We start from the raw sequence: 25,773 nt of genomic DNA, 5'->3' as shown, positions 1-25,773 counted from the left end.
TAAATAGAGCAGGTGAATTTGACATACCTCAATTAAATTGGAAAATGAGGATGTTCTTAAAAATTGGGATGAATTGTTAAGTTACCTTCCAGAGGAAAAACGAACTGACCTGAAAGAGTTATTGATATCACATGGGCAAGTTTGTGGAGATAAAATGGCAAGTACTAAAATGGCTATACATGATGTAGATGTGGGAAATGCTGTTCCTACCAAACAACATCCATATAGACTTAATCCTTTCAAATTGGCACAGGTTAACAGAGGGATTGAGAGTATGCTGAAGAATGGCATAATTGAAGTGGGTTGCAGCCAATGGAGCTCACCCGTAATGATGGTACCTAAACCAGACGATACCCAACGGTTGTGTGTGGACTATCAAAAGGGGAATGCAGTTACAATAACGGACTCTTATCCTATCCCACGTTTGAGGGTTTGCAGGCAGAAAATGGGACAATCTGCTTTTATTTTCAACGTCCAGACATGGAAAGAACATTTAAAACATCGTATGGAGTTCCATGATCGACTTCAGGAGGCGGGTTTGGTGATGAACCTAGCCGAAAGTGAATTTGGAGAAGCCCAAATCACTTTCCTTGCGGAGTTTCCGTTATCCTCAAGACGAAGGGAAATAATGCGATTTCTTAGCATGAGTGGATTTGATCAAACAGCTGTGCAAAAGTTTTGTGGTGTGATTACTCCACTGATGAAATTGCTAAAGAAACCTAAAAAATTTCAATGGACAGCGGACTTTCAACAGGCATTTGACTGCCTGAAAGCTGTGATCACCAATGTTCCTGTATTGGAGAATTGCAAGGGACTCTGTGGTCAGATTGAACTAAAGTATCTGATTCTAAAGAGAAATGCCGAGGAGTAGAGGAATGGATGGATGGTGCAGAGACTTTGTTCAAAGAGAATGTCAATCGAGAAGGATTTCGGTTGGCGGAAGAACAAAAGATAAATGGACTATATTATTATACCTGTTTGCATGTGTTGTTTTTTTTAAAAAACAAAAAGGTATATTTACTGTGTACATTTCTTAGTGGATAGTGCAAAAGTGAAAAATGAAACCATCTTGAAGTTGATGGGTTTTTATTTCTTGGGGGGAGGTTATCATGTGAGGGTACCTTTAAGACATGGATGTTTAAGCAATGTACCTTTAAGAAAACAGTGATGTCAGAGAGTGGGTGGGGCTGAGCTCAGGTCAGCCATTTTGAAGTTTGGTTTTGCAGTTTGAAAAATGCCTGTCTGGTTTTGCTGAGAGCAGTTTAAAAGTGCCTAGCTGTTTTGCTGTGAGCTGATTAAAAGGAGAATGCCAGTTTGAGACAGCAGTTTAGGAAGTTCTGGTTTGCTGTGAGTTACTTGAAGGGAGAAAGCCAGTTGGAAAAAGCAGTTTGTGTGTGTCTGTGTGTGTCCAGAGAGCTGCAGGAAAAAAAGCAAGGTGCTGGAGCTGAAGTCAACCAAGCTAATATATCTCTGCCATCCAACAGGAAATATATATATCTTTTAACCTGGTGTGATACTGTTTAAAGGTGTTAAGTCTCTTGGAAGTTTGAAGGAACATTTTAAGGAGTTATTTACTGTTGCAATATTTTCTGAGTTATCTTTGAAGTAAGGGGTGTTAAGAGATCCAATGTTTATTTAAGATGTTAAGTTGAGTTCATGGAATAAGGAAAAAGCCGTGTGCTAGGAAAAGCAACAAATACATTAAAGGTTGGTTGAAGTCCATGATACATTTTGGGGTTCTGAAAACGCCTCGCCCATAACAATCTGGATAGTACATAATGTATGGTTCCACATTTATGTGGATTATACATAATGTATAGTTACAGTATATCTGGATCATGCATAATGCATAGTTGCAGATATATCTGGATTGTGCATTATTTGTAGTTACACATATACCTGGATAGAGCATAATGTATAGTTACAGATATATCTGGATTGTGCATAATGTATAGTTAGGGTGGCAAGGAGCACAATGGTTAGCACTGTTGCTTCACAGCTCCAGGGTCCCAGATTCAATTCCCGGGTTGGGTCACTGTCGGTGCGGTGTCTGCACATTCTCCCCGTGTTTCCTCCGGAGGTCCGGTATCATAAGAACATAAGAACTAGGCACAGGAGTAGGCCATCTGGCCCCTCGAGCCTGCTCCGCCATTTAATGAGATCATGGCTGATCTTTGTGGACTCAGCTCCACTCTCCGGCCGTACACCATATCCCCGAATCCCTTTATTCTTTAGAAAGGTATCTATCGTTTTCTTAAAAAACGTTTAAAGAAGGAGCCTCAGCTGCTTCACTGGGCAAGGAATTCCAGAGATTCACAACCCTTTGGGTGAAGAAGTTCCTCCTACACTCCGTCCTAAATCTACTTCCCCTTATTTTGAGGCTATGCCCCCTAGTTCTGCTTTCCCCGACCAGTGGAAACAACCTGCCCGCATCTATCCTATCTATTCCCTTCATAATTTTATATGTTTCAATAAGATCCCCCCGCATCCTTCTAAACTCCAATGAGTACAGTCCCAGTCTACTCAACCTCTCATCATAATCTAATCCCCTCAACTCTGGGATCAACCTAGTTGAACTCCATGATACATTTTGGGGGTATCCTTCCACAAGTCCTGAAAGATGTGCTGTTAGGTAATTTCGACATTCTGAATTCTCCCTCAGTGTACTCAAACAGGTGCCGGAGTGTGGCGACTAATGCATTATGTATAAGAAAATTATATCTGGATTGTGCGTAATGTATAGTTGCAGATAAATCTGGATAGTGCAAAATGTATAGTTACAGATATATCTGCCGAGTGCATAATGTAAAGTTACAGATATATCTGCATAGTGCATAATGCACAGTTACAGATATATCTGGATTGTGCATGATGTATAAGAAAGTTATATCTGAATTGTGCATAATATATAGCTACAGATATATCTGGATTGAGAATAATGTATAGTTACAGATATATCTAGATTGTGCGTAACGTATAAGGAAGTTATTTCTGGATTGTGAGTAATGTATAGTAGCAGATAAATCAGAATTGTGCATAATGTATAAGAATGTTATATCTGGATTCTGCATAATGTATAGATAAAGATATATCTGGATAGTGCATAATGTGCAAATACAGAAAAATCTGGACTGTGCATGATGTATAAGAAAGTAATATATGGACTGTGCATAACATATAGTTACAGATATATCTGGATAGTGCATAATGTATAGTAACACATACATCTGCAGAGTACATAATGTATAGTTACAGTATATATTGATTGACCATAATATATAGTTACAGATATATCTGGAAGGTGCTTAATGTATAGTGAAGATATATCTGGATTGTGCATAATGTATAGTTACAGATATATCTGGATAGTGCGTAATGTATAGTTGCAGATATACCTGAATTGTGCATAATGTATAGTTACAGATACACCTGGATTGCACATAATGTATAGTTACAGCTATATCTGGATTGTTCATGAAGTATAGTAAAGATGCATCTGGATATTGCATAATGTATAGTTACAGATATATCTGACTAGTGCAAAATGTATAGATACAGATATATCTGGATAGTGCATTATGTAGTAATGCATATATCTGAATTGTGCATAATTTATAGTTACAGATAAATCTGAATTGTGGATAATGTATAAGAAAGTTATATCTGAATTGTGCATTATAGCTACAGATATATCTGGATTGAGAATAATGTACAGTTACAAATATATTTGGAGAGTGCATAACAAGATAAATCTGGATTGTGCATAATATATATTTACACACAGGTATGGATAGTGCATAATAAATGTATTTACAGATATATCTGGATTGTACATAATGTATAGTTACAGATACATCTGGATAGTGCATAATGTATAATAAAGATGTATCTGGTTTTGTGTGTAATGTATAGTTACAGATATATCTGGATTGTGCATAATGTGCAGAAAATATATATTTGGACTGTGCTGAATGAAAACATATTGTAGGAAATATTATAATATGAAGGTGTGTAATGACAGCGGTTAGCAATTGGTCTGAACGCCATCCAAAAAAAATCAGAATATGCTCATTCTTCTGACAATTAAAAAGAATATGTTTTAGTTCTACTTTCTAATGGTGACCCCCCTCCCCCCCCCCCCCCCCTACACACACACCCTATGTTTTAGAATGGTTTTAATCTTATTGCTGAGGTGTTGCTAGCAATGCATGGGCTGTTACTCCAGCTTTCTTCCAAAGATTTAGTCAATGTTGATTTCAATGCATGTTATTACTTTAAAACAAACATATTGGCCAGCCATTTGTAATTGTGAATTGTCTCTGAATTAAATGTACACTTTTGTTTATACATTGTAACAGGAGTAATCCTAGTTCACCCTCCTTGTAAATTGCAGAAACATTTTGTTGCATTATAGTCGTCATATGTCTCTTCTGGTACGATATGCATCATTAGTAAACGCTGAAAAAAAAGCTGATCACCCTTCCCAACTAATGCATCGTCGAGACATAAAGTTATGTGATTAAACTAACGGCCCTGCATGAAACTTCGACAGAAATCTCTAGTCCCCTTCACCGGAAGTTGGATTTGCACATGCTTCAGAACTACATTCGGTCTGCAGAGGCCACTGAAAGGGACCTGCCTCTTTAAGATCTGGCTACCCTTCCCACTGCGGTCGCTCACATGCAAATTAGCCATGTGCATCATATAGCTGGTCAGCTGATGTGCTTCTACTCCTGCCATGCTTTTCCATTAGTTCAGTTAACATTTCTGACTGATGCCGAATAACTGATCATTTATATCCCACAGCACAAAGACAATCGAATGAATAAAGAAGCATCCCAATTTGAAAAGCAAGTTCACTCACCAGGCCGTTACAGTTGCTTAAAGCCACCTTCGTAGTATTGTGCTCATGTAGTACGTATCCCACATAATGGCAGTTATCAATAGAATCGTGTTTCCATTCTGGACCGTCATTCCCCCAGTATTCTACCAGAAAATGTCTGGAGATTAATTTAGTGTTTAGACTCAAGTTTAAGTGAAAGTGCTTGCCATAGGCGGTCAGTCTGTAAAATAATTTAGATTCGCTTGGATCATGAGGTGTGACATCCGAACTCCTCTTTCGCCTTGAGCGTCTATAGCTTTTCGCACCGGTATTCAGGAAATCTCCGTTGTGGTCCACTCGGGCAGGAACCGTTAGCTGATAATGTTCGAGGTAAGAAAGAAACTCCTCTTTGAAATCACAAGGTGGGAAGATCCAGGAAATGGGCGTGGAAGGAAAAAAAAAGGTGACAAAATACAACTAAAATACCAGTCAAAATCATTCCATCTCATGTAAATTTTCAGTGTTCAGTTCTATGTTAAGCTAAATGAGGAAATCACAATGGCCCAGTGTTTGATCAGGTAATGCTTCACAGAATCAGCCAAACCACGTTACATGCAGTAAGTTGGGAAGGATAAAGACTTCGAAATAAGCAGACATATGCAGAAAATTGCCTTCAAATTCTAGTAACACTTTTTGCATTTAACAAGGTAGTGATACAAATTTGACATTAACAGTCCAAGTGCAGCATTTTGGATTCTGCTGTGAGGGCATACAAACTCCAGTCATAAACAAAACATTAAATGATGTGTTCTGGACCTTGTTCAGGTTTGTACAGTCTCCCTCTATTCCCAAACTCCTGTACATCAAATGACCATAAAAGTCACTCACATATAGTCCAATTGCCTTAATAACTAAATTGGTTTTTTTTTGTAAACGGTCAGAAGACTAGATTTTTTTTGAAATGACAGATGGTTGTGACAGGGTAAATATGAACTCATGCCAACAAAAGCCAACATGGTTTATTTTGGTTTGAAGGGGTTGGTGATGTGGCGCCGGCCTGCAGTATATTTTGGTCATGCTGGGATGATCCTACCTTGAGATCTGTAAGAAAGCCTTGTGTCACTGTCAAATTCCGAGGCAGCCATGACTAGGCTCAAAATCCAAGTCACCGTCTTCCACAAAACTTCCATAATTTAGTGAACCTCCAGCTGTTTGGGGCTACCTCTGGCGTTAGACAGTTTGGTTGACTGCAGATGCGGACGGTAACAAGCCCATTGGGATGGCCGAGTCGTCGGCACGTTGCCGTGCGGCGGTGCCTCAGCACCGAAAGGTGCAGCAGTCGGTGAAGCAGCCCGGCCGGCCACTCATCCCTGCGTCCAGGGCCAGCAGCAAAGCGGCGGAACCCTCAGCACCCACACTCATTGGCTGTTCATGTGGACTCACTCATCCGTACGCCTGCAAAAAGGGGAACACCATGCATTAATGATGCCCTTGTCCACCGATACCCTCGGTGCATGATTTGTGATGGTAGTTTTACCAGCAAAACACAAGAGTTAAACAGATTGGTTCTATGCTGCAATGGCAAAATGAATGCACGGTTACTGTTGACTGCAGCATTGCAAACGTTCGGATTACACAAGAGGAAAAGCTCCACACGTCAAGTAGGTGGCAGAGGAAATGCACATTCACACTCCTCTCCCCCTTTTACAACTCTGCGGGTGTTGACACCTTAATCGCTTTCTCGCAAGGAAAAACATACAATTAAAAAGATGCTGCCAGCGGGAAATTAGTGCAAACTCATATAATATACTGCAAACGCATTGTCACTGTTTTCTAATGTAATAGTTTCCAAAATAATCAACCTAAGCAACCAACTCAATGAGCACCAGTGCCATTCCGTCCGAGGGAATTTAAAGTGACAGTACAACGCGTTTCTGCAGCAGCTTTCTCTTCCCCTGATGCTGTGCAATCACAATCCTGAGCGCGAAAGGGCGGAGGAGAGGGAGACCCAATGTGGAGAATGAGGCACCATTTGGAGACTGAGGCACCAGGTGGAGAGTGAGTCCCCATGTGGAGACTGAGGCACCAGGTGGAGAGTGAGCTTCATGTGGAGAGCGAAGTTCCATGTTAAGAGTGAGACTCCATGTGGTGAGGGAGTCCCCATGTGGAATGAGGCTCCATGTTAAGAGTCAGCTTCATGTGGAGAGAGGCTCCAGGTGAAGAGGGAAGTTCCATGTGGAGAGTGAGGCTCCATGTGGAGAGTGAGGCTCCACGTGGAGAGTGAGGCTCCACGTGGAGAGTGAGGCTCCATGTGGAGAGTGAGGCTCCACGTGGATAGTGAGGCTCCATATGGAGACTGAGGCTCCGTGGAGAGTGATTCTCCATGTGGAGAGTGAGGCTCCATGTGGATAGTGAGGCTCCATGTGGAGAGTGAGGCTCCATGTGGAGAGTGAGGCTCCACGTGGAGAGTGAGGCTCCATGTGGAGAGTGAGGCTCCACGTGGAGAGTGAGGCTCCACGTGGAGAGTGAGGCTCCACGTGGAGAGTGAGGCTCCATGTGGAGAGTGAGGCTCCACGTGGATAGTGAGGCTCCATATGGAGACTGAGGCTCCGTGGAGAGTGAGTCTCCATGTGGAGAGTGAGGCTCCATGTGGATAGTGAGGCTCCGTGGAGAGTGAGTCTCCATGTGGAGAGTGAGGCTCCATGTGGAGAGTGAGGCTCCATGTGGAGAGTGAGGCTCCACGTGGAGAGTGAGGCTCCACGTGGAGAGTGAGGCTCCATGTGGAGAGTGAGGCTCCATGTGGAGAGTGAGGCTCCATGTGGATAGTGAGGCTCCGTGGAGAGTGAGTCTCCATGTGGAGAGTGAGGCTCCACGTGGAGAGTGAGGCTCCACGTGGAGAGTGAGGCTCCATGTGGAGAGTGAGGCTCCACGTGGAGAGTGAGGCTCCACGTGGAGAGTGAGGCTCCATGTGGAGAGTGAGGCTCCATGTGGAGAGTGAGGCTCCACGTGGAGAGTGAGGCTCCACGTGGAGAGTGAGGCTCCATGTGGATAGTGAGGCTCCACGTGGAGAGTGAGGCTCCATGTGGAGAGTGAGGCTCCACGTGGATAGTGAGGCTCCATATGGAGACTGAGGCTCCGTGGAGAGTGAGTCTCCATGTGGAGAGTGAGGCTCCACGTGGATAGTGAGGCTCCATGTGGAGAGTGAGGCTCCACGTAGAGAGTGAGGCTCCATGTCGAGAGTGAGGCTCCACGTGGAGAGTGAGGCTCCATGTGGATAGTGAGGCTCCATGTGGATAGTGAGGCTCCATGTGGATAGTGAGGCTCCATGTGGATAGTGAGGCTCCATGTGGAGAGTGAGGCTCCATGTGGAGAGTGAGGCTACATGTGGAGAGTGAGGCTCCGTGGAGAGTGAGTCTCCGTGTGGAGAGTGAGGCTCCATGTGGAGAGTGAGGCTCCACGTGGAAAGTGAGGCTCCATGTGGAGAGTGAGGCTCCGTGTGGATAGTGAGGCTCCATGTAGCGAATGAGGCTCCATGTGGAGAGTGAGGCTCCACGTGGAGAGTGAGGCTCCATGTGGAGAGTGAGGCTCCACGTGGAGAGTGAGGCTCCACGTGGAGAGTGAGGCTCCATGTGGAGAGTGAGGCTCCATGTGGAGAGTGAGGCTCCACGTGGAGAGTGAGGCTCCACGTGGAGAGTGAGGCTCCATGTGGATAGTGAGGCTCCACGTGGAGAGTGAGGCTCCATGTGGAGAGTGAGGCTCCACGTGGATAGTGAGGCTCCATATGGAGACTGAGGCTCCGTGGAGAGTGAGTCTCCATGTGGAGAGTGAGGCTCCACGTGGATAGTGAGGCTCCATGTGGAGAGTGAGGCTCCACGTGGAGAGTGAGGCTCCATGTCGAGAGTGAGGCTCCACGTGGAGAGTGAGGCTCCATGTGGATAGTGAGGCTCCATGTGGATAGTGAGGCTCCATGTGGATAGTGAGGCTCCATGTGGATAGTGAGGCTCCATGTGGAGAGTGAGGCTCCATGTGGAGAGTGAGGCTACATGTGGAGAGTGAGGCTCCGTGGAGAGTGAGTCTCCGTGTGGAGAGTGAGGCTCCATGTGGAGAGTGAGGCTCCACGTGGAAAGTGAGGCTCGATGTGGAGAGTGAGGCTCCGTGTGGATAGTGAGGCTCCATGTAGCGAATGAGGCTCCATGTGGAGAGTGAGGCTCCACGTGGAGAGTGAGGCTCCACGTGGATAGTGAGGCTCCATGTGGAGAGTGAGGCTCCATGTGGAGAGTGAGGCTCCATGTGGAGAGTGAGGCTCCACGTGGAGAGTGAGGCTCCATGTGGAGAGTGAGGCTCCGTGTGGATAGTGAGGCTCCATGTGGATAGTGAGGCTCCATGTGGAGAGTGAGGCTCCATGTGGAGAGTGAGGCTACATGTGGAGAGTGAGGCTCCGTGGAGAGTGAGTCTCCGTGTGGAGAGTGAGGCTCCATGTGGAGAGTGAGGCTCCACGTGGAAAGTGAGGCTCCATGTGGAGAGTGAGGCTCCGTGTGGATAGTGAGGCTCCATGTAGCGAATGAGGCTCCATGTGGAGAGTGAGGCTCCACGTGGAGAGTGAGGCTCCACGTGGATAGTGAGGCTCCATGTGGAGAGTGAGGCTCCATGTGGAGAGTGAGGCTCCATGTGGAGAGTGAGGCTCCACGTGGAGAGTGAGGCTCCATGTGGAGAGTGAGGCTCCGTGTGGAAAGTGAGGCTCCATGTGGAGAGTGAGGCTCCGTGTGGATAGTGAGGCTCCACGTGGAGAGTGAGGCTCCATGTGGAGAGTGAGGCTCCATATGTAGAGTGAGGCTCCATGTGGAGAGTGAGGCTCCATGTGGAGAGTGAGGCTCCATGTGGAGAGTGAGGCTCCATGTGGATAGTGAGGCTCCATGTGGATAGTGAGACTCCATGTGGAGAGTGAGGCTCCATGTGGAGAGTGAGGCTCCATGTAGCGAATGAGGCTCCATGTGGAGAGTGAGGCTCCACGTGGAGAGTGAGGCTCCATGTGGGGAGTGAGGCTCCACGTGGAGAGTGAGGCTCCATTTGGAGAGTGAGGCTCCATGTAGCGAATGAGGCTCCATGTGGAGAGTGAGGCTCCACATGGGGAGTGAGGCTCCATGTGGATAGTGAGGCTCCACGTGGATAGTGAGGCTCCACGTGGATAGTGAGGCTCCATGTGGAGAGTGAGGCTCCGTGTGGAGAGTGAGGCTCCACGTTGAGAGTGAGGCTCCATGTGGAGAGTGAGGCTCCGTGGAGAGTGAGGCTCCACGTGGGGAGTGAGGCTTTGTGCAGAGTGAGGCTCCGTGTGGAGAGTGAGACTCCATGTGGAGAGTGAGGCTCCACGTGGATAGTGAGGCTCCATGTGGAGAGTGAGGCTCCATGTGGAGAGTGAGGCTCCATGTGGAGAGTGAGGCTCCATGTGGATAGTGAGGCTCCATGTGGAGAGTGAGGCTCCATGTGGAGAGTGAGGCTCCATGTGGAGAGTGAGGCTCCATGTGGATAGTGAGGCTCCATGTGGAGAGTGAGGCTCCATGTGGAGAGTGCGGCTCCACGTGGAGAGTGAGGCTCCATGTGGAGAGTGAGGCTCCATGTGGGGAGTGAGGCTCCAATTGGAGAGTGAGGCTCCATGTGGATAGTGAGTCTCCGTGGATAGTGAGGCTCCACGTGGAGAGTGAGGCTCCATGTGGAGAGTGAGGCTCCATGTGGATAGTGAGACTCCATGTGGAGAGTGAGGCTCCATGTAGAGAGTGAGGCTCCATGTGGAGAGTGAGGCTCCGAGTGGAGAGTGAGGCTCCGTGTGGAGAGTGAGGCTCCATGTGGAGAGTAAGGCTCCACGTGGATATTGAGGCTCCATGTGGATATTGAGGCTCCACGTGGAGAGTGAGGCTCCACGTGGAGAGTGAGGCTACATGTGGAGAGTGAGGCTCCACGTGGAGAGTGAGGCTCCACGTGGAGACTGAGGCTCCATGTGGAGAGTGAGGCTCCACGTGGAGAGTGAGGCTCCATGTGGAGAGTGAGGCTCCATGTGGAGAGTGAGGCTCCATGTGGAGAGTGAGGCTCCATGTGGAGAGTGAGGCTCCATGTGGAGAGTGAGGCTCCATGTGGAGAGTGAGGCTCCATATGGAGAGTGATGCTCCACGTGGAGAGTGAGGCTCCATGTGGAGAGTGAGGCTCCATGTGGATAGTGAGACTCCATGTGGAGAGTGAGGCTCCATGTGGAGAGTGAGGCTCCATGTGGAGAGTGAGGCTCCACGTGGAGAGTGAGGCTCCATGTGGAGAGTGAGGCTCCACGTGGAGAGTGAGGCTCCACGTGGAGAGTGAGGCTCCACGTGGAGAGTGAGGCTCCATGCGGAGAGTGAGGCTCCACGTGGAGAGTGAGGCTCCGTGTGGATAGTGAGGCTCCGTGTGGAGAGTGAGGCTCCATGTGGAGAGTGAGGCTCCATGTGGAGAGTGAGGCTCCATGTGGAGAGTGAGGCTCCATGTGGAGAGTGAGGCTCCATGTGGAGAGTGAGGCTCCATGTGGATAGTGAGGCTTCATGTGGAGAGTGAGGCTCCATGTGGAGAGTGAGGCTCCATGTGGAGAGTGAGGCTCCGTGTGGATAGTGAGTCTCCATGTGGAGAGTGAGGCTGCATGTGGAGAGTGCGGCTCCATGTGGAGAGTGAGGCTCCATGTGGAGAGTGAGGCTCCATGTGGAGAGTGAGGCTCCGTGTGGATAGTGAGTCTCCATGTGGAGAGTGAGGCTCCATGTGGAGAGTGAGGCTCCATGTGGAGAGTGAGGCTCCATGTGGAGAGTGAGGCTCCATGTGGAGAGTGAGACTCCATGTGGAGAGTGAGGCTCCATGTGGAGAGTGAGCTCCATGTGGAGAGTGAGGCTCCATGTGGAGAGTGAGGCTCCGTGTGGATAGTGAGGCTCCATGTGGAGAGTGAGGCTCCATGTGGAGAGTGATGCTCCATGTGGATAGTGAGGCTCCATGTGGAGAGTGAGGCTCCATGTGGAGAGTGAGGCTGCACGTGGATAGTGAGACTCCATGTGGAGAGTGAGGCTCCCTGTGGAGAGTGAGGCTCCATGTGGAGAGTGATGCTCCATGTGGATAGTGAGGCTCCATGTGGAGAGTGAGGCTCCATGTGGATAGTGAGGCTCCATGTGGAGAGTGAGGCTCCATGTAGCGAGTGAGGCTCCATGTGGAGACTGAGGCTCCATGTGGAGAGTGAGGCTCCATGTGGAGAGTGATGCTCCATGTGGATAGTGAGGCTCCATGTGGAGAGTGAGGCTCCATGTGGAGAGTGAGGCTGCACGTGGAGAGTGAGACTCCATGTGGAGAGTGAGGCTCCATGTGGAGAGTGAGGCTCCATGTGGAGAGTGATGCTCCATGTAGATAGTGAGGCTCCATGTGGAGAGTGAGGCTCCATGTGGAGAGTGAGGCTCCATGTGGAGAGTGAGGCTCCATGTAGCGAGTGAGGCTCCATGTGGAGAGTGAGGCTCCATGTGGAGAGTGAGGCTCCGTGTGGAGAGTGAGGCTCCATGTGGATAGTGAGGCTCCGTGGAGAGTGAGACTCAATGTGGAGAGTGAGGCTCCATGTGGAGAGTGAGGCTCCTCGTGGAGAGTGAGGCTCCATGTGGAGAGTGAGGCTCCGTGGAGAGTGAGGCTCCATGTGGAGAGTGAGGCTCCATGTGGAGAGTGAGGCTCCATGTGGAGAGTGAGGCTCCATGTGGAGAGTGATGCTCCATGTGGATAGTGAGGCTCCATGTGGAGAGTGAGGCTCCATGTGGAGAGTGAGGCTCCATGTGGAGAGTGAGGCTCCATGTAGCGAGTGAGGCTCCATGTGGAGAGTGAGGCTCCATGTGGAGAGTGAGGCTCCGTGTGGAGAGTGAGGCTCCATGTGGAGAGTGAGGCTCCATGTGGATAGTGAGGCTCCTCGTGGAGAGTGAGGCTCCATGTGGAGAGTGAGGCTCCGTGGAGAGTGAGGCTCAATGTGGAGAGTGAGGCTCCATGTGGAGAGTGAGGCTCCTCGTGGAGAGTGAGGCTCCATGTGGAGAGTGAGGCTCCGTGGAGAGTGAGGCTCCATGTGGAGAGTGAGGCTCCATGTGGAGAGTGAGGCTCCATGTTGAGAGTGAGGCTCCATGTGGAGAGTGAGGCTCCATGTGGAGAGTGATGCTCCATGTGGATAGTGAGGCTCCATGTGGAGAGTGAGGCTCCATGTGGATAGTGAGACTCCATGTGGAGAGTGAGGCTCCATGTAGCGAGTGAGGCTCCATGTGGAGAGTGAGGCTCCATGTGGAGAGTGAGGCTCCGTGTGGAGAGTGAGGCTCCATGTGGAGAGTGAGGCTCCATGTGGATAGTGAGGCTCCTCGTGGAGAGTGAGGCTCAATGTGGAGAGTGAGGCTCCATGTGGAGAGTGAGGCTCCGTGGAGAGTGAGGCTCAATGTGGAGAGTGAGGCTCCATGTGGAGAGTGAGGCTCCTCGTGGAGAGTGAGGCTCCATGTGGAGAGTGAGGCTCCGTGGAGAGTGAGGCTCCATGTGGAGAGTGAGGCTCCATGTGGAGAGTGAGGCTCCATGTTGAGAGTGAGGCTCCATGTAGAGAGTGAGGCTCCATGTGGAGAGTGAGGTGCCACGTGGAGAGTGAGGCTCCATGTGCAGAGTGAGGCTCCGTGGAGAGTGAGGCTCCATGTGGAGAGTGAGGCTCCATGTTGAGAGTGAGGCTCCATGTAGAGAGTGAGGCTCCATGTGGAGAGTGAGGCTCCATGTGGAGAGTGAGGCTCCGTGGAGAGTGAGGCTCCATGTGGAGAGTGAGGCTCCGTGGATAGTGAGGCTCCATGTGGAGAGTGAGGCTCCATGTGGAGAGTGAGGCTCCATGTGGATAGTGAGGCTCCATGTGGAGAGTGAGGCTCCATGTGGAGAGTGAGGCTCCATGTGGAGAGTGAGGCTCCGTGTGGATAGTGAGGCTCCATGTGGACAGTGAGGCTCCACGTGGAGAGTGAGGCTCCGTGTGGATAGTGAGACTCCATGTGGAGAGTGAGGCTCCATGTAGAGAGTGAGGCTCCATGTGGATAGTGAGGCTCCATGTGGAGAGTGAGCCTCCATGTGGATAGTGAGGCTCCACGTGGAGAGTGAGGCTCCGTGGAGAGTGAGGCTCCACGTGGAGAGTGAGGCTCCGTGGAGAGTGAGGCTCCATGTGGAGAGTGAGGCTCCATGTGGAGAGTGAGGCTCCATGTTGAGAGCGAGGCTCCATGTAGAGAGTGAGGCTCCATGTGGAGAGTGAGGCGCCACGTGGAGAGTGAGGCTCCGTGTGGATAGTGAGGCTCCGTGTGGAGAGTGAGGCTGCACGTGGAGAGTGAGGCTCCATGTGGAGAGAGAGGCTCCGTGGAGAGTGAGGCTCCATGTGGAGAGTGAGGCTCCATGTGGAGAGTGAGGCTCCACGTGGAGAGTGAGGCTCCATGTGGATAGTGAGGCTCCATGTGGATAGTGAGGCTCCATGTGGAGAGTGAGGCTCCATGTGGAGAGTGAGGCTCCATGTTGAGAGTGAGGCTCCATGTAGAGAGTGAGGCTCCATGTGGAGAGTGAGGTGCCACGTGGAGAGTGAGGCTCCATGTGCAGAGTGAGGCTCCGTGGAGAGTGAGGCTCCATGTGGAGAGTGAGGCTCCATGTTGAGAGTGAGGCTCCATGTAGAGAGTGAGGCTCCATGTGGAGAGTGAGGCTCCATGTGGAGAGTGAGGCTCCGTGGAGAGTGAGGCTCCATGTGGAGAGTGAGGCTCCGTGGATAGTGAGGCTCCATGTGGAGAGTGAGGCTCCATGTGGAGAGTGAGGCTCCATGTGGATAGTGAGGCTCCATGTGGAGAGTGAGGCTCCATGTGGAGAGTGAGGCTCCATGTGGAGAGTGAGGCTCCGTGTGGATAGTGAGGCTCCATGTGGAGAGTGAGGCTCCATGTGGAGAGTGAGGCTCCATGTGGATAGTGAGGCTCCTCGTGGAGAGTGAGGCTCCATGTGGAGAGTGAGGCTCCGTGGAGAGTGAGGCTCAATGTGGAGAGTGAGGCTCCATGTGGAGAGTGAGGCTCCTCGTGGAGAGTGAGGCTCCATGTGGAGAGTGAGGCTCCGTGGAGAGTGAGGCTCCATGTGGAGAGTGAGGCTCCATGTGGAGAGTGAGGCTCCATGTTGAGAGTGAGGCTCCATGTGGAGAGTGAGGCTCCATGTGGAGAGTGATGCTCCATGTGGATAGTGAGGCTCCATGTGGAGAGTGAGGCTCCATGTGGATAGTGAGACTCCATGTGGAGAGTGAGGCTCCATGTAGCGAGTGAGGCTCCATGTGGAGAGTGAGGCTCCATGTGGAGAGTGAGGCTCCGTGTGGAGAGTGAGGCTCCATGTGGAGAGTGAGGCTCCATGTGGATAGTGAGGCTCCTCGTGGAGAGTGAGGCTCAATGTGGAGAGTGAGGCTCCATGTGGAGAGTGAGGCTCCGTGGAGAGTGAGGCTCAATGTGGAGAGTGAGGCTCCATGTGGAGAGTGAGGCTCCTCGTGGAGAGTGAGGCTCCATGTGGAGAGTGAGGCTCCGTGGAGAGTGAGGCTCCATGTGGAGAGTGAGGCTCCATGTGGAGAGTGAGGCTCCATGTTGAGAGTGAGGCTCCATGTAGAGAGTGAGGCTCCATGTGGAGAGTGAGGTGCCACGTGGAGAGTGAGGCTCCATGTGCAGAGTGAGGCTCCGTGGAGAGTGAGGCTCCATGTGGAGAGTGAGGCTCCATGTTGAGAGTGAGGCTCCATGTAGAGAGTGAGGCTCCATGTGGAGAGTGAGGCTCCATGTGGAGAGTGAGGCTCCGTGGAGAGTGAGGCTCCATGTGGAGAGTGAGGCTCCGTGGATAGTGAGGCTCCATGTGGAGAGTGAGGCTCCATGTGGAGAGTGAGGCTCCATGTGGATAGTGAGGCTCCATGTGGAGAGTGAGGCTCCATGTGGAGAGTGAGGCTCCATGTGGAGAGTGAGGCTCCGTGTGGATAGTGAGGCTCCATGTGGACAGTGAGGCTCCACGTGGAGAGTGAGGCTCCGTGTGGATAGTGAGACTCCATGTGGAGAGTGAGGCTCCATGCAGAGAGTGAGGCTCCATGTGGATAGTGAGGCTCCATGTGGAGAGTGAGCCTCCATGTGGATAGTGAGGCTCCACGTGGAGAGTGAGGCTCCGTGGAGAGTGAGGCTCCACGTGGAGAGTGAGGCTCCGTGGAGAGTGAGGCTCCATGTGGAGAGTGAGGCTCCATGTGGAGAGTGAGGCTCCATGTTGAGAGCGAGGCTCCATGTAGAGAGTGAGGCTCCATGTGGAGAGTGAGGCGCCACGTGGAGAGTGAGGCTCCGTGTGGATAGTGAGGCTCCGTGTGGAGAGTGAGGCTGCACGTGGAGAGTGAGGCTCCATGTGGAGAGAGAGGCTCCGTGGAGAGTGAGGCTCCATGTGGAGAGTGAGGCTCCATGTGGAGAGTGAGGCTCCACGTGGAGAGTGAGGCTCCATGTGGATAGTGAGGCTCCATGTGGATAGTGAGGCTCCATGTGGAGAGTGAGGCTCCATGTGGAGAGTGAGGCTCCACGTGGAGAGTGAGGCTCCATGTGGAGAGTGAGGCTCCATGTGGATAGTGAGGCTCCATGTGGAGAGTGAGGCTCCACGTGGAGAGTGAGGCTCCATGTGGAGAGTGAGGCTCCGTGGAGAGTGAGGCTCCATGTGGAGAGTGAGGCTCCATGTGGAGAGTGAGGCTCCATGTGGAGAGTGAGGCTCCATGTGGATAGTGAGGCTCCATGTGGGGAGTGAGGCTCCATGTGGGGAGTACGGCTCCATGTGGATAGTGAGGCTCCGTGGAGAGTGAGGCTCCACGTGGAGAGTGAGGCTCCATATGGAGAGTGAGGCTCCATGTGGAGAGTGAGGCTCGATGTGGAGAGTGAGGCTCCATGTGGAGAGTGAGGCTCCATGTGGAGAGTGAGGCTCCATGTGGAGAGTGCGGCTCCACGTGGATAGTGAGGCTCCATGTGGAGAGTGAGGCTCCGTGGAGAGTGAGGCTCCATGTAGCGAGTGAGGCTCCATGTGGATAGTGAGGCTCCATGTGGATAGTGAGGCTCCATGTGGAGAGTGAGGCTCCATGTGGAGAGTGAGGCTCCATGTGGAGAGTGAGGCTCCGTGTGGATAGTGAGGCTCCATGTGGACAGTGAGGCTCCACGTGGAGAGTGAGGCTCCGTGTGGATAGTGAGACTCCATGTGGAGAGTGAGGCTCCATGTAGAGAGTGAGGCTCCATGTGGATAGTGAGGCTCCATGTGGAGAGTGAGCCTCCATGTGGATAGTGAGGCTCCACGTTGAGAGTGAGGCTCCATGTGGATAGTGAGGCTCCATGTGGATAGTGAGGCTCCATGTGGAGAGTGAGGCTCCATGTGGAGAGTGAGGCTCCACGTGGAGAGTGAGGCTACATGTGGATAGTGAGGCTCCATGTGGATAGTGAGGCTCCATGTGGAGAGTGAGGCTCCACGTGGAGAGTGAGGCTCCGTGGAGAGTGAGGCTCCACGTGGAGAGTGAGGCTCCGTGGAGAGTGAGGCTCCATGTGGAGAGTGAGGCTCCATGTGGAGAGTGAGGCTCCATGTGGAGAGTGAGGCTCCATGTTGAGAGCGAGGCTCCATGTAGAGAGTGAGGCTCCATGTGGAGAGTGAGGCGCCACGTGGAGAGTGAGGCTCCGTGTGGATAGTGAGGCTCCGTGTGGAGAGTGAGGCTGCACGTGGAGAGTGAGGCTCCATGTGGAGAGAGAGGCTCCGTGGAGAGTGAGGCTCCATGTGGAGAGTGAGGCTCCATGTGGAGAGTGAGGCTCCACGTGGAGAGTGAGGCTCCATGTGGATAGTGAGGCTCCATGTGGATAGTGAGGCTCCATGTGGAGAGTGAGGCTCCATGTGGAGAGTGAGGCTCCACGTGGAGAGTGAGGCTCCATGTGGAGAGTGAGGCTCCATGTGGATAGTGAGGCTCCATGTGGAGAGTGAGGCTCCACGTGGAGAGTGAGGCTCCATGTGGAGAGTGAGGCTCCGTGGAGAGTGAGGCTCCATGTGGAGAGTGAGGCTCCATGTGGAGAGTGAGGCTCCATGTGGAGAGTGAGGCTCCATGTGGAGAGTGAGGCTCCATGTGGATAGTGAGGCTCCATGTGGGGAGTGAGGCTCCATGTGGGGAGTACGGCTCCATGTGGATAGTGAGGCTCCGTGGAGAGTGAGGCTCCACGTGGAGAGTGAGGCTCCATATGGAGAGTGAGGCTCCATGTGGAGAGTGAGGCTCGATGTGGAGAGTGAGGCTCCATGTGGAGAGTGAGGCTCCATGTGGAGAGTGAGGCTCCATGTGGAGAGTGCGGCTCCACGTGGATAGTGAGGCTCCATGTGGAGAGTGAGGCTCCGTGGAGAGTGAGGCTCCATGTAGCGAGTGAGGCTCCATGTGGATAGTGAGGCTCCATGTGGAGAGTGAGGCTCCATGTGAAATTGAGTCTCCATGTGGAGTGTGAAACTCCAAGCGGAGAGTAAATCTGTTTGAGGTGTGAGGTTCCTTGTGAGGAATGAGTCTTCAAGTAAGGAGTGAGGCTCCACATGAGGAGCGAGTCCCCACGTGAGGAGTGAGTCTCCACGTGAGGAGTGAGGCGCCATGTGAGGAGTGAGACTCCACATGAGTGCGACTACGTGAGGAGTGAGACTCCATGTGAGGAGTGAGGCACCTCATGAGGAGTGAGTATCCATGTGAGGAATGAGTCTCCGTGTGAGGAGTGAGGCTCCATGTGAGGAGTGACGCTCCATGTGAGGAGTGAGACTCCATGTGAGGAGTGAGGCCTTATGAGGTGTGAGACTCTCCATCAGGAGTGAGGCTCTATGAGACGTGAGGCTCTACATGAGGAGTGAGTCTCCATGTGAGGAGTGAGGCTCTACATGAGGAGTGAGGCTCCATGTGAGGAGTGAAGCTTCATGATAGAGTAAGTCTCCATGTGAGAGTGAGGCTCCACGTGAGGAGTGAGGCTCTATGAGGAGTGAAACTCCACGTGAGGAGTGAGGCTCCATATGAGGAGTGAGGGTCCACGTCAGGAGAGAGGCTTGAATAGGAGTGAAACTCCACATGAGGAGTGAGGCTCCACATGAGGAGTGAGGCTCCACGTGAGGAGTGAGGCTCCACGTGAGGAGAGAGGCTCTATGAGGAGTGAAACTCCATGTGAGGAGTGAGGCTCCATGTGAGGAGTGAGGCTCCACGTGAGGAATGAGGCTCCATGTGAGGAAAGAGGCTCTATGAGGAGTGAGGCTCCACGTGAGGAGTGAGGCTCTACGTAAGGAGTGAGGCTCCACGTGAGGAGTGAGACTCCACGTGAGGAGTGAGACTCCACGTGACGAGTGAGACTCCACGTGAGGAGTGAGACTCCACGTGAGGAGTGAGACTCTAGATGAGTTAGTCTCCACATCAGATGTGAGTCTCCATGAGTGAGGAGTCACCATGTGAGGAGTGAGGCTCCACGTGAGGAGTGAGTCTCCATGAGGAGTGAGACTCTACGTGAGGAATCGCCATGTGAGGAGTGAGACTCCACGTGAGGAGTGAGACTCCACATGAGGGGTGAGACTCCACGTGAGGAGTGAGGCTCAATGTGAGGAGTCTCCACGTGAGGAGTGAGACTCCACGTGAGGAGTGAGGCTCTACGTGAGGGGTGAGGCTCCACGTGAGGGGTGAGACTCCACGTGAGGGGTGAGACGCCACGTGAGGAGTGAGACTCCACGTGAGGGGTGAGACTCGACGTGAGGGGTGAGACTCCACGTGAGGGGTGAGACTCCACGTGAGGAGTGAGACTCCACGTGAGGAGTGAGGCTCCGCGTGGGGAGTGAGGCTCCGCGTGGGGAGTGAGACTCCACGTGAGGAGTGAGGCTTCACGTGAGGAGGCTCCACGTGAGGAGTGAGGCTCCACGTGAGGAGTGAGACTCCACGTGAGGAGGCTCCACCTGAGGAGTGGGGCTCCACGTGAGGAGTGAGACTCCATGTGAGGAGGCTCCACGTGAGGAGTGAGACTCCACGTGAGGAGTGGGACTCCACATGAGGGGTGAGACTCCACGTGAGGAGTGAGGCTCAATGTGAGGAGTCTCCACGTGAGGAGTGAGGCTCCACGTGGAGAGTGAGGCTCCATGTGGAGAGTGAGGCTCCATGTGGATAGTGAGGCTCCATGTGGAGAGTGAGGCTCCACGTGGAGAGTGAGGCTCCATGTGGAGAGTGAGGCTCCGTGGAGAGTGAGGCTCCATGTGGAGAGTGAGGCTCCGTGTGGATAGTGAGGCTCCATGTGGAGAGTGAGGCTCCATGTGGAGAGTGAGGCTACATGTGGATAGTGAGGCTCCATGTGGATAGTGAGGCTCCATGTAGAGAGTGAGGCTCCATGTGGATAGTGAGGCTCCATGTGGAGAGTGAGGCTCCATGTGGAGAGTGAGGCTACATGTGGATAGTGAGGCTCCATGTGGATAGTGAGGCTCCATGTGGAGAGTGAGGCTCCACGTGGAGAGTGAGGCTCCGTGGAGAGTGAGGCTCCACGTGGAGAGTGAGGCTCCGTGGAGAGTGAGGCTCCATGTGGAGAGTGAGGCTCCATGTGGAGAGTGAGGCTCCATGTTGAGAGCGAGGCTCCATGTAGAGAGTGAGGCTCCATGTGGAGAGTGAGGCGCCACGTGGAGAGTGAGGCTCCGTGTGGATAGTGAGGCTCCGTGTGGAGAGTGAGGCTGCACGTGGAGAGTGAGGCTCCATGTGGAGAGAGAGGCTCCGTGGAGAGTGAGGCTCCATGTGGAGAGTGAGGCTCCATGTGGAGAGTGAGGCTCCACGTGGAGAGTGAGGCTCCATGTGGATAGTGAGGCTCCATGTGGATAGTGAGGCTCCATGTGGAGAGTGAGGCTCCATGTGGAGAGTGAGGCTCCACGTGGAGAGTGAGGCTCCATGTGGAGAGTGAGGCTCCATGTGGATAGTGAGGCTCCATGTGGAGAGTGAGGCTCCACGTGGAGAGTGAGGCTCCATGTGGAGAGTGAGGCTCCGTGGCGAGTGAGGCTCCATGTGGAGAGTGAGGCTCCATGTGGAGAGTGAGGCTCCATGTGGAGAGTGAGGCTCCATGTGGAGAGTGAGGCTCCATGTGGATAGTGAGGCTCCATGTGGGGAGTGAGGCTCCATGTGGGGAGTACGGCTCCATGTGGATAGTGAGGCTCCGTGGAGAGTGAGGCTCCACGTGGAGAGTGAGGCTCCATATGGAGAGTGAGGCTCCATGTGGAGAGTGAGGCTCGATGTGGAGAGTGAGGCTCCATGTGGAGAGTGAGGCTCCATGTGGAGAGTGAGGCTCCATGTGGAGAGTGCGGCTCCACGTGGATAGTGAGGCTCCATGTGGAGAGTGAGGCTCCGTGGAGAGTGAGGCTCCATGTAGCGAGTGAGGCTCCATGTGGATAGTGAGGCTCCATGTGGAGAGTGAGGCTCCATGTGAAATTGAGTCTCCATGTGGAGTGTGAAACTCCAAGCGGAGAGTAAATCTGTTTGAGGTGTGAGGTTCCTTGTGAGGAATGAGTCTTCAAGTAAGGAGTGAGGCTCCACATGAGGAGCGAGTCCCCACGTGAGGAGTGAGTCTCCACGTGAGGAGTGAGGCGCCATGTGAGGAGTGAGACTCCACATGAGTGCGACTACGTGAGGAGTGAGACTCCATGTGAGGAGTGAGGCACCTCATGAGGAGTGAGTATCCATGTGAGGAATGAGTCTCCGTGTGAGGAGTGAGGCTCCATGTGAGGAGTGACGCTCCATGTGAGGAGTGAGACTCCATGTGAGGAGTGAGGCCTTATGAGGTGTGAGACTCTCCATCAGGAGTGAGGCTCTATGAGACGTGAGGCTCTACATGAGGAGTGAGTCTCCATGTGAGGAGTGAGGCTCTACATGAGGAGTGAGGCTCCATGTGAGGAGTGAAGCTTCATGATAGAGTAAGTCTCCATGTGAGAGTGAGGCTCCACGTGAGGAGTGAGGCTCTATGAGGAGTGAAACTCCACGTGAGGAGTGAGGCTCCATATGAGGAGTGAGGGTCCACGTCAGGAGAGAGGCTTGAATAGGAGTGAAACTCCACATGAGGAGTGAGGCTCCACATGAGGAGTGAGGCTCCACGTGAGGAGTGAGGCTCCACGTGAGGAGAGAGGCTCTATGAGGAGTGAAACTCCATGTGAGGAGTGAGGCTCCATGTGAGGAGTGAGGCTCCACGTGAGGAATGAGGCTCCATGTGAGGAAAGAGGCTCTATGAGGAGTGAGGCTCCACGTGAGGAGTGAGGCTCTACGTAAGGAGTGAGGCTCCACGTGAGGAGTGAGACTCCACGTGAGGAGTGAGACTCCACGTGACGAGTGAGACTCCACGTGAGGAGTGAGACTCCACGTGAGGAGTGAGACTCTAGATGAGTTAGTCTCCACATCAGATGTGAGTCTCCATGAGTGAGGAGTCACCATGTGAGGAGTGAGGCTCCACGTGAGGAGTGAGTCTCCATGAGGAGTGAGACTCTACGTGAGGAATCGGCATGTGAGGAGTGAGACTCCACGTGAGGAGTGAGACTCCACATGAGGGGTGAGACTCCACGTGAGGAGTGAGGCTCAATGTGAGGAGTCTCCACGTGAGGAGTGAGACTCCACGTGAGGAGTGAGGCTCTACGTGAGGGGTGAGGCTCCACGTGAGGGGTGAGACTCCACGTGAGGGGTGAGACGCCACGTGAGGAGTGAGACTCCACGTGAGGGGTGAGACTCCACGTGAGGGGTGAGACTCCACGTGAGGGGTGAGACTCCACGTGAGGAGTGAGACTCCACGTGAGGAGTGAGGCTCCGCGTGGGGAGTGAGGCTCCGCGTGGGGAGTGAGACTCCACGTGAGGAGTGAGGCTTCACGTGAGGAGGCTCCACGTGAGGAGTGAGGCTCCACGTGAGGAGTGAGACTCCACGTGAGGAGGCTCCACCTGAGGAGTGGGGCTCCACGTGAGGAGTGAGACTCCATGTGAGGAGGCTCCACGTGAGGAGTGAGACTCCACGTGAGGAGTGGGACTCCACATGAGGGGTGAGACTCCACGTGAGGAGTGAGGCTCAATGTGAGGAGTCTCCACGTGAGGAGTGAGACTCCACGTGAGGAGTGAGGCTCTACGTGAGGGGTGAGACTCCACGTGAGGAGTGAGACTCCACGTGAGGAGTCAGGCTCCACGTGAGGAGTGAGACTCCACGTGAGGAGTGAGGCTCCACGTGAGGAGTGAGGCTCAATGTGAGGAGTCTCCACGTGAGGAGTGAGACTCCACGTGAGGAGTGAGACTCCACGTGAGGAGTGAGACTCCACGTGAGGAGGCTCCACGTGAGGAGTGAGACTCCACGTGAGGAGTGGGACTCCACATGAGGGGTGAGACTCCACGTGAGGAGTGAGGCTCAATGTGAGGAGTCTCCACGTGAGGAGTGAGACTCCACGTGAGGAGTGAGGCTCTACGTGAGGGGTGAGACTCCACGTGAGGAGTGAGACTCCACGTGAGGAGTCAGGCTCCACGTGAGGAGTGAGACTCCACGTGAGGAGTGAGGCTCCACGTGAGGAGTGAGGCTCAATGTGAGGAGTCTCCACGTGAGGAGTGAGACTCCACGTGAGGAGTGAGACTCCACGTGAGGGGTGAGACTCCACGTGAGGAGTGAGACTCCACGTGAGGAGTGAGGCTCCACGTGAGGAGTGAGACTCCACGTGAGGGGTGAGACTCCACGTGAGGAGTGAGTCTTCACGTGAGGAGGCTCCACGTGAGGAGTGAGGCTCCACGTGAGGAGTGAGACTCCACGTGAGGAGGCTCCACCTGAGGAGTGGGGCTCCACGTGAGGAGTGAGACTCCATGTGAGTGAGACTCCACGTGAGGGGTGAGGCTCCACGTGAGGGGTGAGGCTCCACGTGAGGAGTGAGGCTCCACGTGAGGGGTGAGGCTCCACGTGAGGAGTGAGGCTCCACATGAGGAGTGAGGCTCCACGTGAGGAGTGAGGCTCCACGTGAGGAGAGAGGCTCTATGAGGAGTGAAACTCCATGTGAGGAGTGAGGCTCCACGTGAGGAGTGAGGCTCCATGTGAGGAAAGAGGCTCTATGAGGAGTGAGGCTCCACGTGAGGAGTGAGGCTCTACGTAAGGAGTGAGGCTCCACGTGAGGAGTGAGACTCCACGTGAGGAGTGAGACTCCACGTGACGAGTGAGACTCCACGTGAGGAGTGAGACTCCACGTCAGGAGTGAGACTCTAGATGAGTTAGTCTCCACATCAGATGTGAGTCTCCATGAGTGAGGAGTCACCATGTGAGGAGTGAGGCTCCACGTGAGGAGTGAGTCTCCATGAGGAGTGAGACTCTACGTGAGGAATCGCCATGTGAGGAGTGAGACTCCACGTGAGGGGTGAGGCTCCACGTGAGGGGTGAGGCTCCACGTGAGGAGTGAGGCTCCACGTGAGGGGTGAGGCTCCACGTGAGGAGTGAGGCTCCACATGAGGAGTGAGGCTCCACGTGAGGAGTGAGGCTCCACGTGAGGAGAGAGGCTCTATGAGGAGTGAAACTCCATGTGAGGAGTGAGGCTCCACGTGAGGAGTGAGGCTCCATGTGAGGAAAGAGGCTCTATGAGGAGTGAGGCTCCACGTGAGGAGTGAGGCTCTACGTAAGGAGTGAGGCTCCACGTGAGGAGTGAGACTCCACGTGAGGAGTGAGACTCCACGTGACGAGTGAGACTCCACGTGAGGAGTGAGACTCCACGTCAGGAGTGAGACTCTAGATGAGTTAGTCTCCACATCAGATGTGAGTCTCCATGAGTGAGGAGTCACCATGTGAGGAGTGAGGCTCCACGTGAGGAGTGAGTCTCCATGAGGAGTGAGACTCTACGTGAGGAATCGCCATGTGAGGAGTGAGACTCCACGTGAGGAGTGAGACTCCACATGAGGGGTGAGACTCCACGTGAGGAGTGAGGCTCAATGTGAGGAGTCTCCACGTGAGGAGTGAGACTCCACGTGAGGAGTGAGGCTCTACGTGAGGGGTGAGGCTCCACGTGAGGGGTGAGACTCCACGTGAGGGGTGAGACTCGACGTGAGGGGTGAGACTCCACGTGAGGAGTGAGACTCCACGTGAGGAGTGAGGCTCCGCGTGGGGAGTGAGGCTCCGCGTGGGGAGTGAGGCTCCGCGTGGGGAGTGAGACTCCACGTGAGGAGTGAGTCTTCACGTGAGGAGGCTCCACGTGAGGAGTGAGGCTCCACGTGAGGAGTGAGACTCCACGTGAGGAGGCTCCACCTGAGTAGTGGGGCTCCACGTGAGGAGTGAGACTCCATGTTAGTGAGACTCCACGTGAGGGGTGAGGCTCCACGTGAGGGGTGAGGCTCCACGTGAGGAGTGAGACTCCACGTGAGGGGTGAGGCTCCGCGTGAGGGGTGAGACTCCACGTGAGGAGTGAGACTCCACGTGAGGAGTGAGGCTCCGCGTGAGGGGTGAGACTCCACGTGAGGGGTGAGGCTCCACGTGAGGAGTGAGACTCCACGTGAGGGGTGAGACTCCACGTGAGGAGTGAGACTCCACGTGAGGGGGAGGCTCCGCGTGAGGGGTGAGACTCCACGTGAGGAGTGAGGCTCAATGTGAGGAGTCTCCACGTGAGGAGTGAGACTCCACGTGAGGAGTGAGACTCCACGTGAGTAGTGAGGCTCAATGTGAGGAGTCTCCGCGTGAGGAGTGAGACTCCACCTGAGGAGTGAGGCTCTACGTGAGGGGTGAGGCTCCACATGAGGGGTGAGGCTCCACGTGAGGTGTGAGACTCCACGTGAGGAGTGAGACTCCACGTGAGGTGTGAGACTCCACGTGAGGGGTGAGACGCCACGTGAGGAGTGAGACTCCACGTGAGGGATTGACTCCACGTGAGGAGTGAGACTCCACGTGAGGAGTGAGGCTCCGCGTGGGGAGTGA

General features: G+C 53.1%; 1 protein-coding gene across 2 annotated transcripts in view; it reads right to left on the bottom strand.

Moving 5' to 3' along the window:
- The window catches only part of adamts6 (ADAM metallopeptidase with thrombospondin type 1 motif, 6), a 480,737-nt gene that overhangs the window by 446,393 nt on the left and 8,571 nt on the right, over positions 1-25,773 (bottom strand). For both annotated transcript variants that reach the window (XM_072496932.1, XM_072496933.1), the window contains exons 2-3: positions 5,916-6,277; positions 4,865-5,229 (exon numbers count right to left, since the gene is read on the bottom strand). In XM_072496932.1, the coding sequence (XP_072353033.1) occupies positions 4,865-5,229; positions 5,916-6,012 (462 nt within the window). In that variant the 5' untranslated portion in view covers positions 6,013-6,277. The remainder of the gene's footprint in view (positions 1-4,864; positions 5,230-5,915; positions 6,278-25,773) is intronic.

The sequence above is a fragment of the Scyliorhinus torazame genome, chromosome 3 (assembly GCF_047496885.1).
Source record: "Scyliorhinus torazame isolate Kashiwa2021f chromosome 3, sScyTor2.1, whole genome shotgun sequence".
In the NCBI taxonomy this organism is placed as follows: Eukaryota; Metazoa; Chordata; class Chondrichthyes; order Carcharhiniformes; family Scyliorhinidae; genus Scyliorhinus; species Scyliorhinus torazame.
This window is presented reverse-complemented; position numbering and strand designations above follow the sequence as displayed.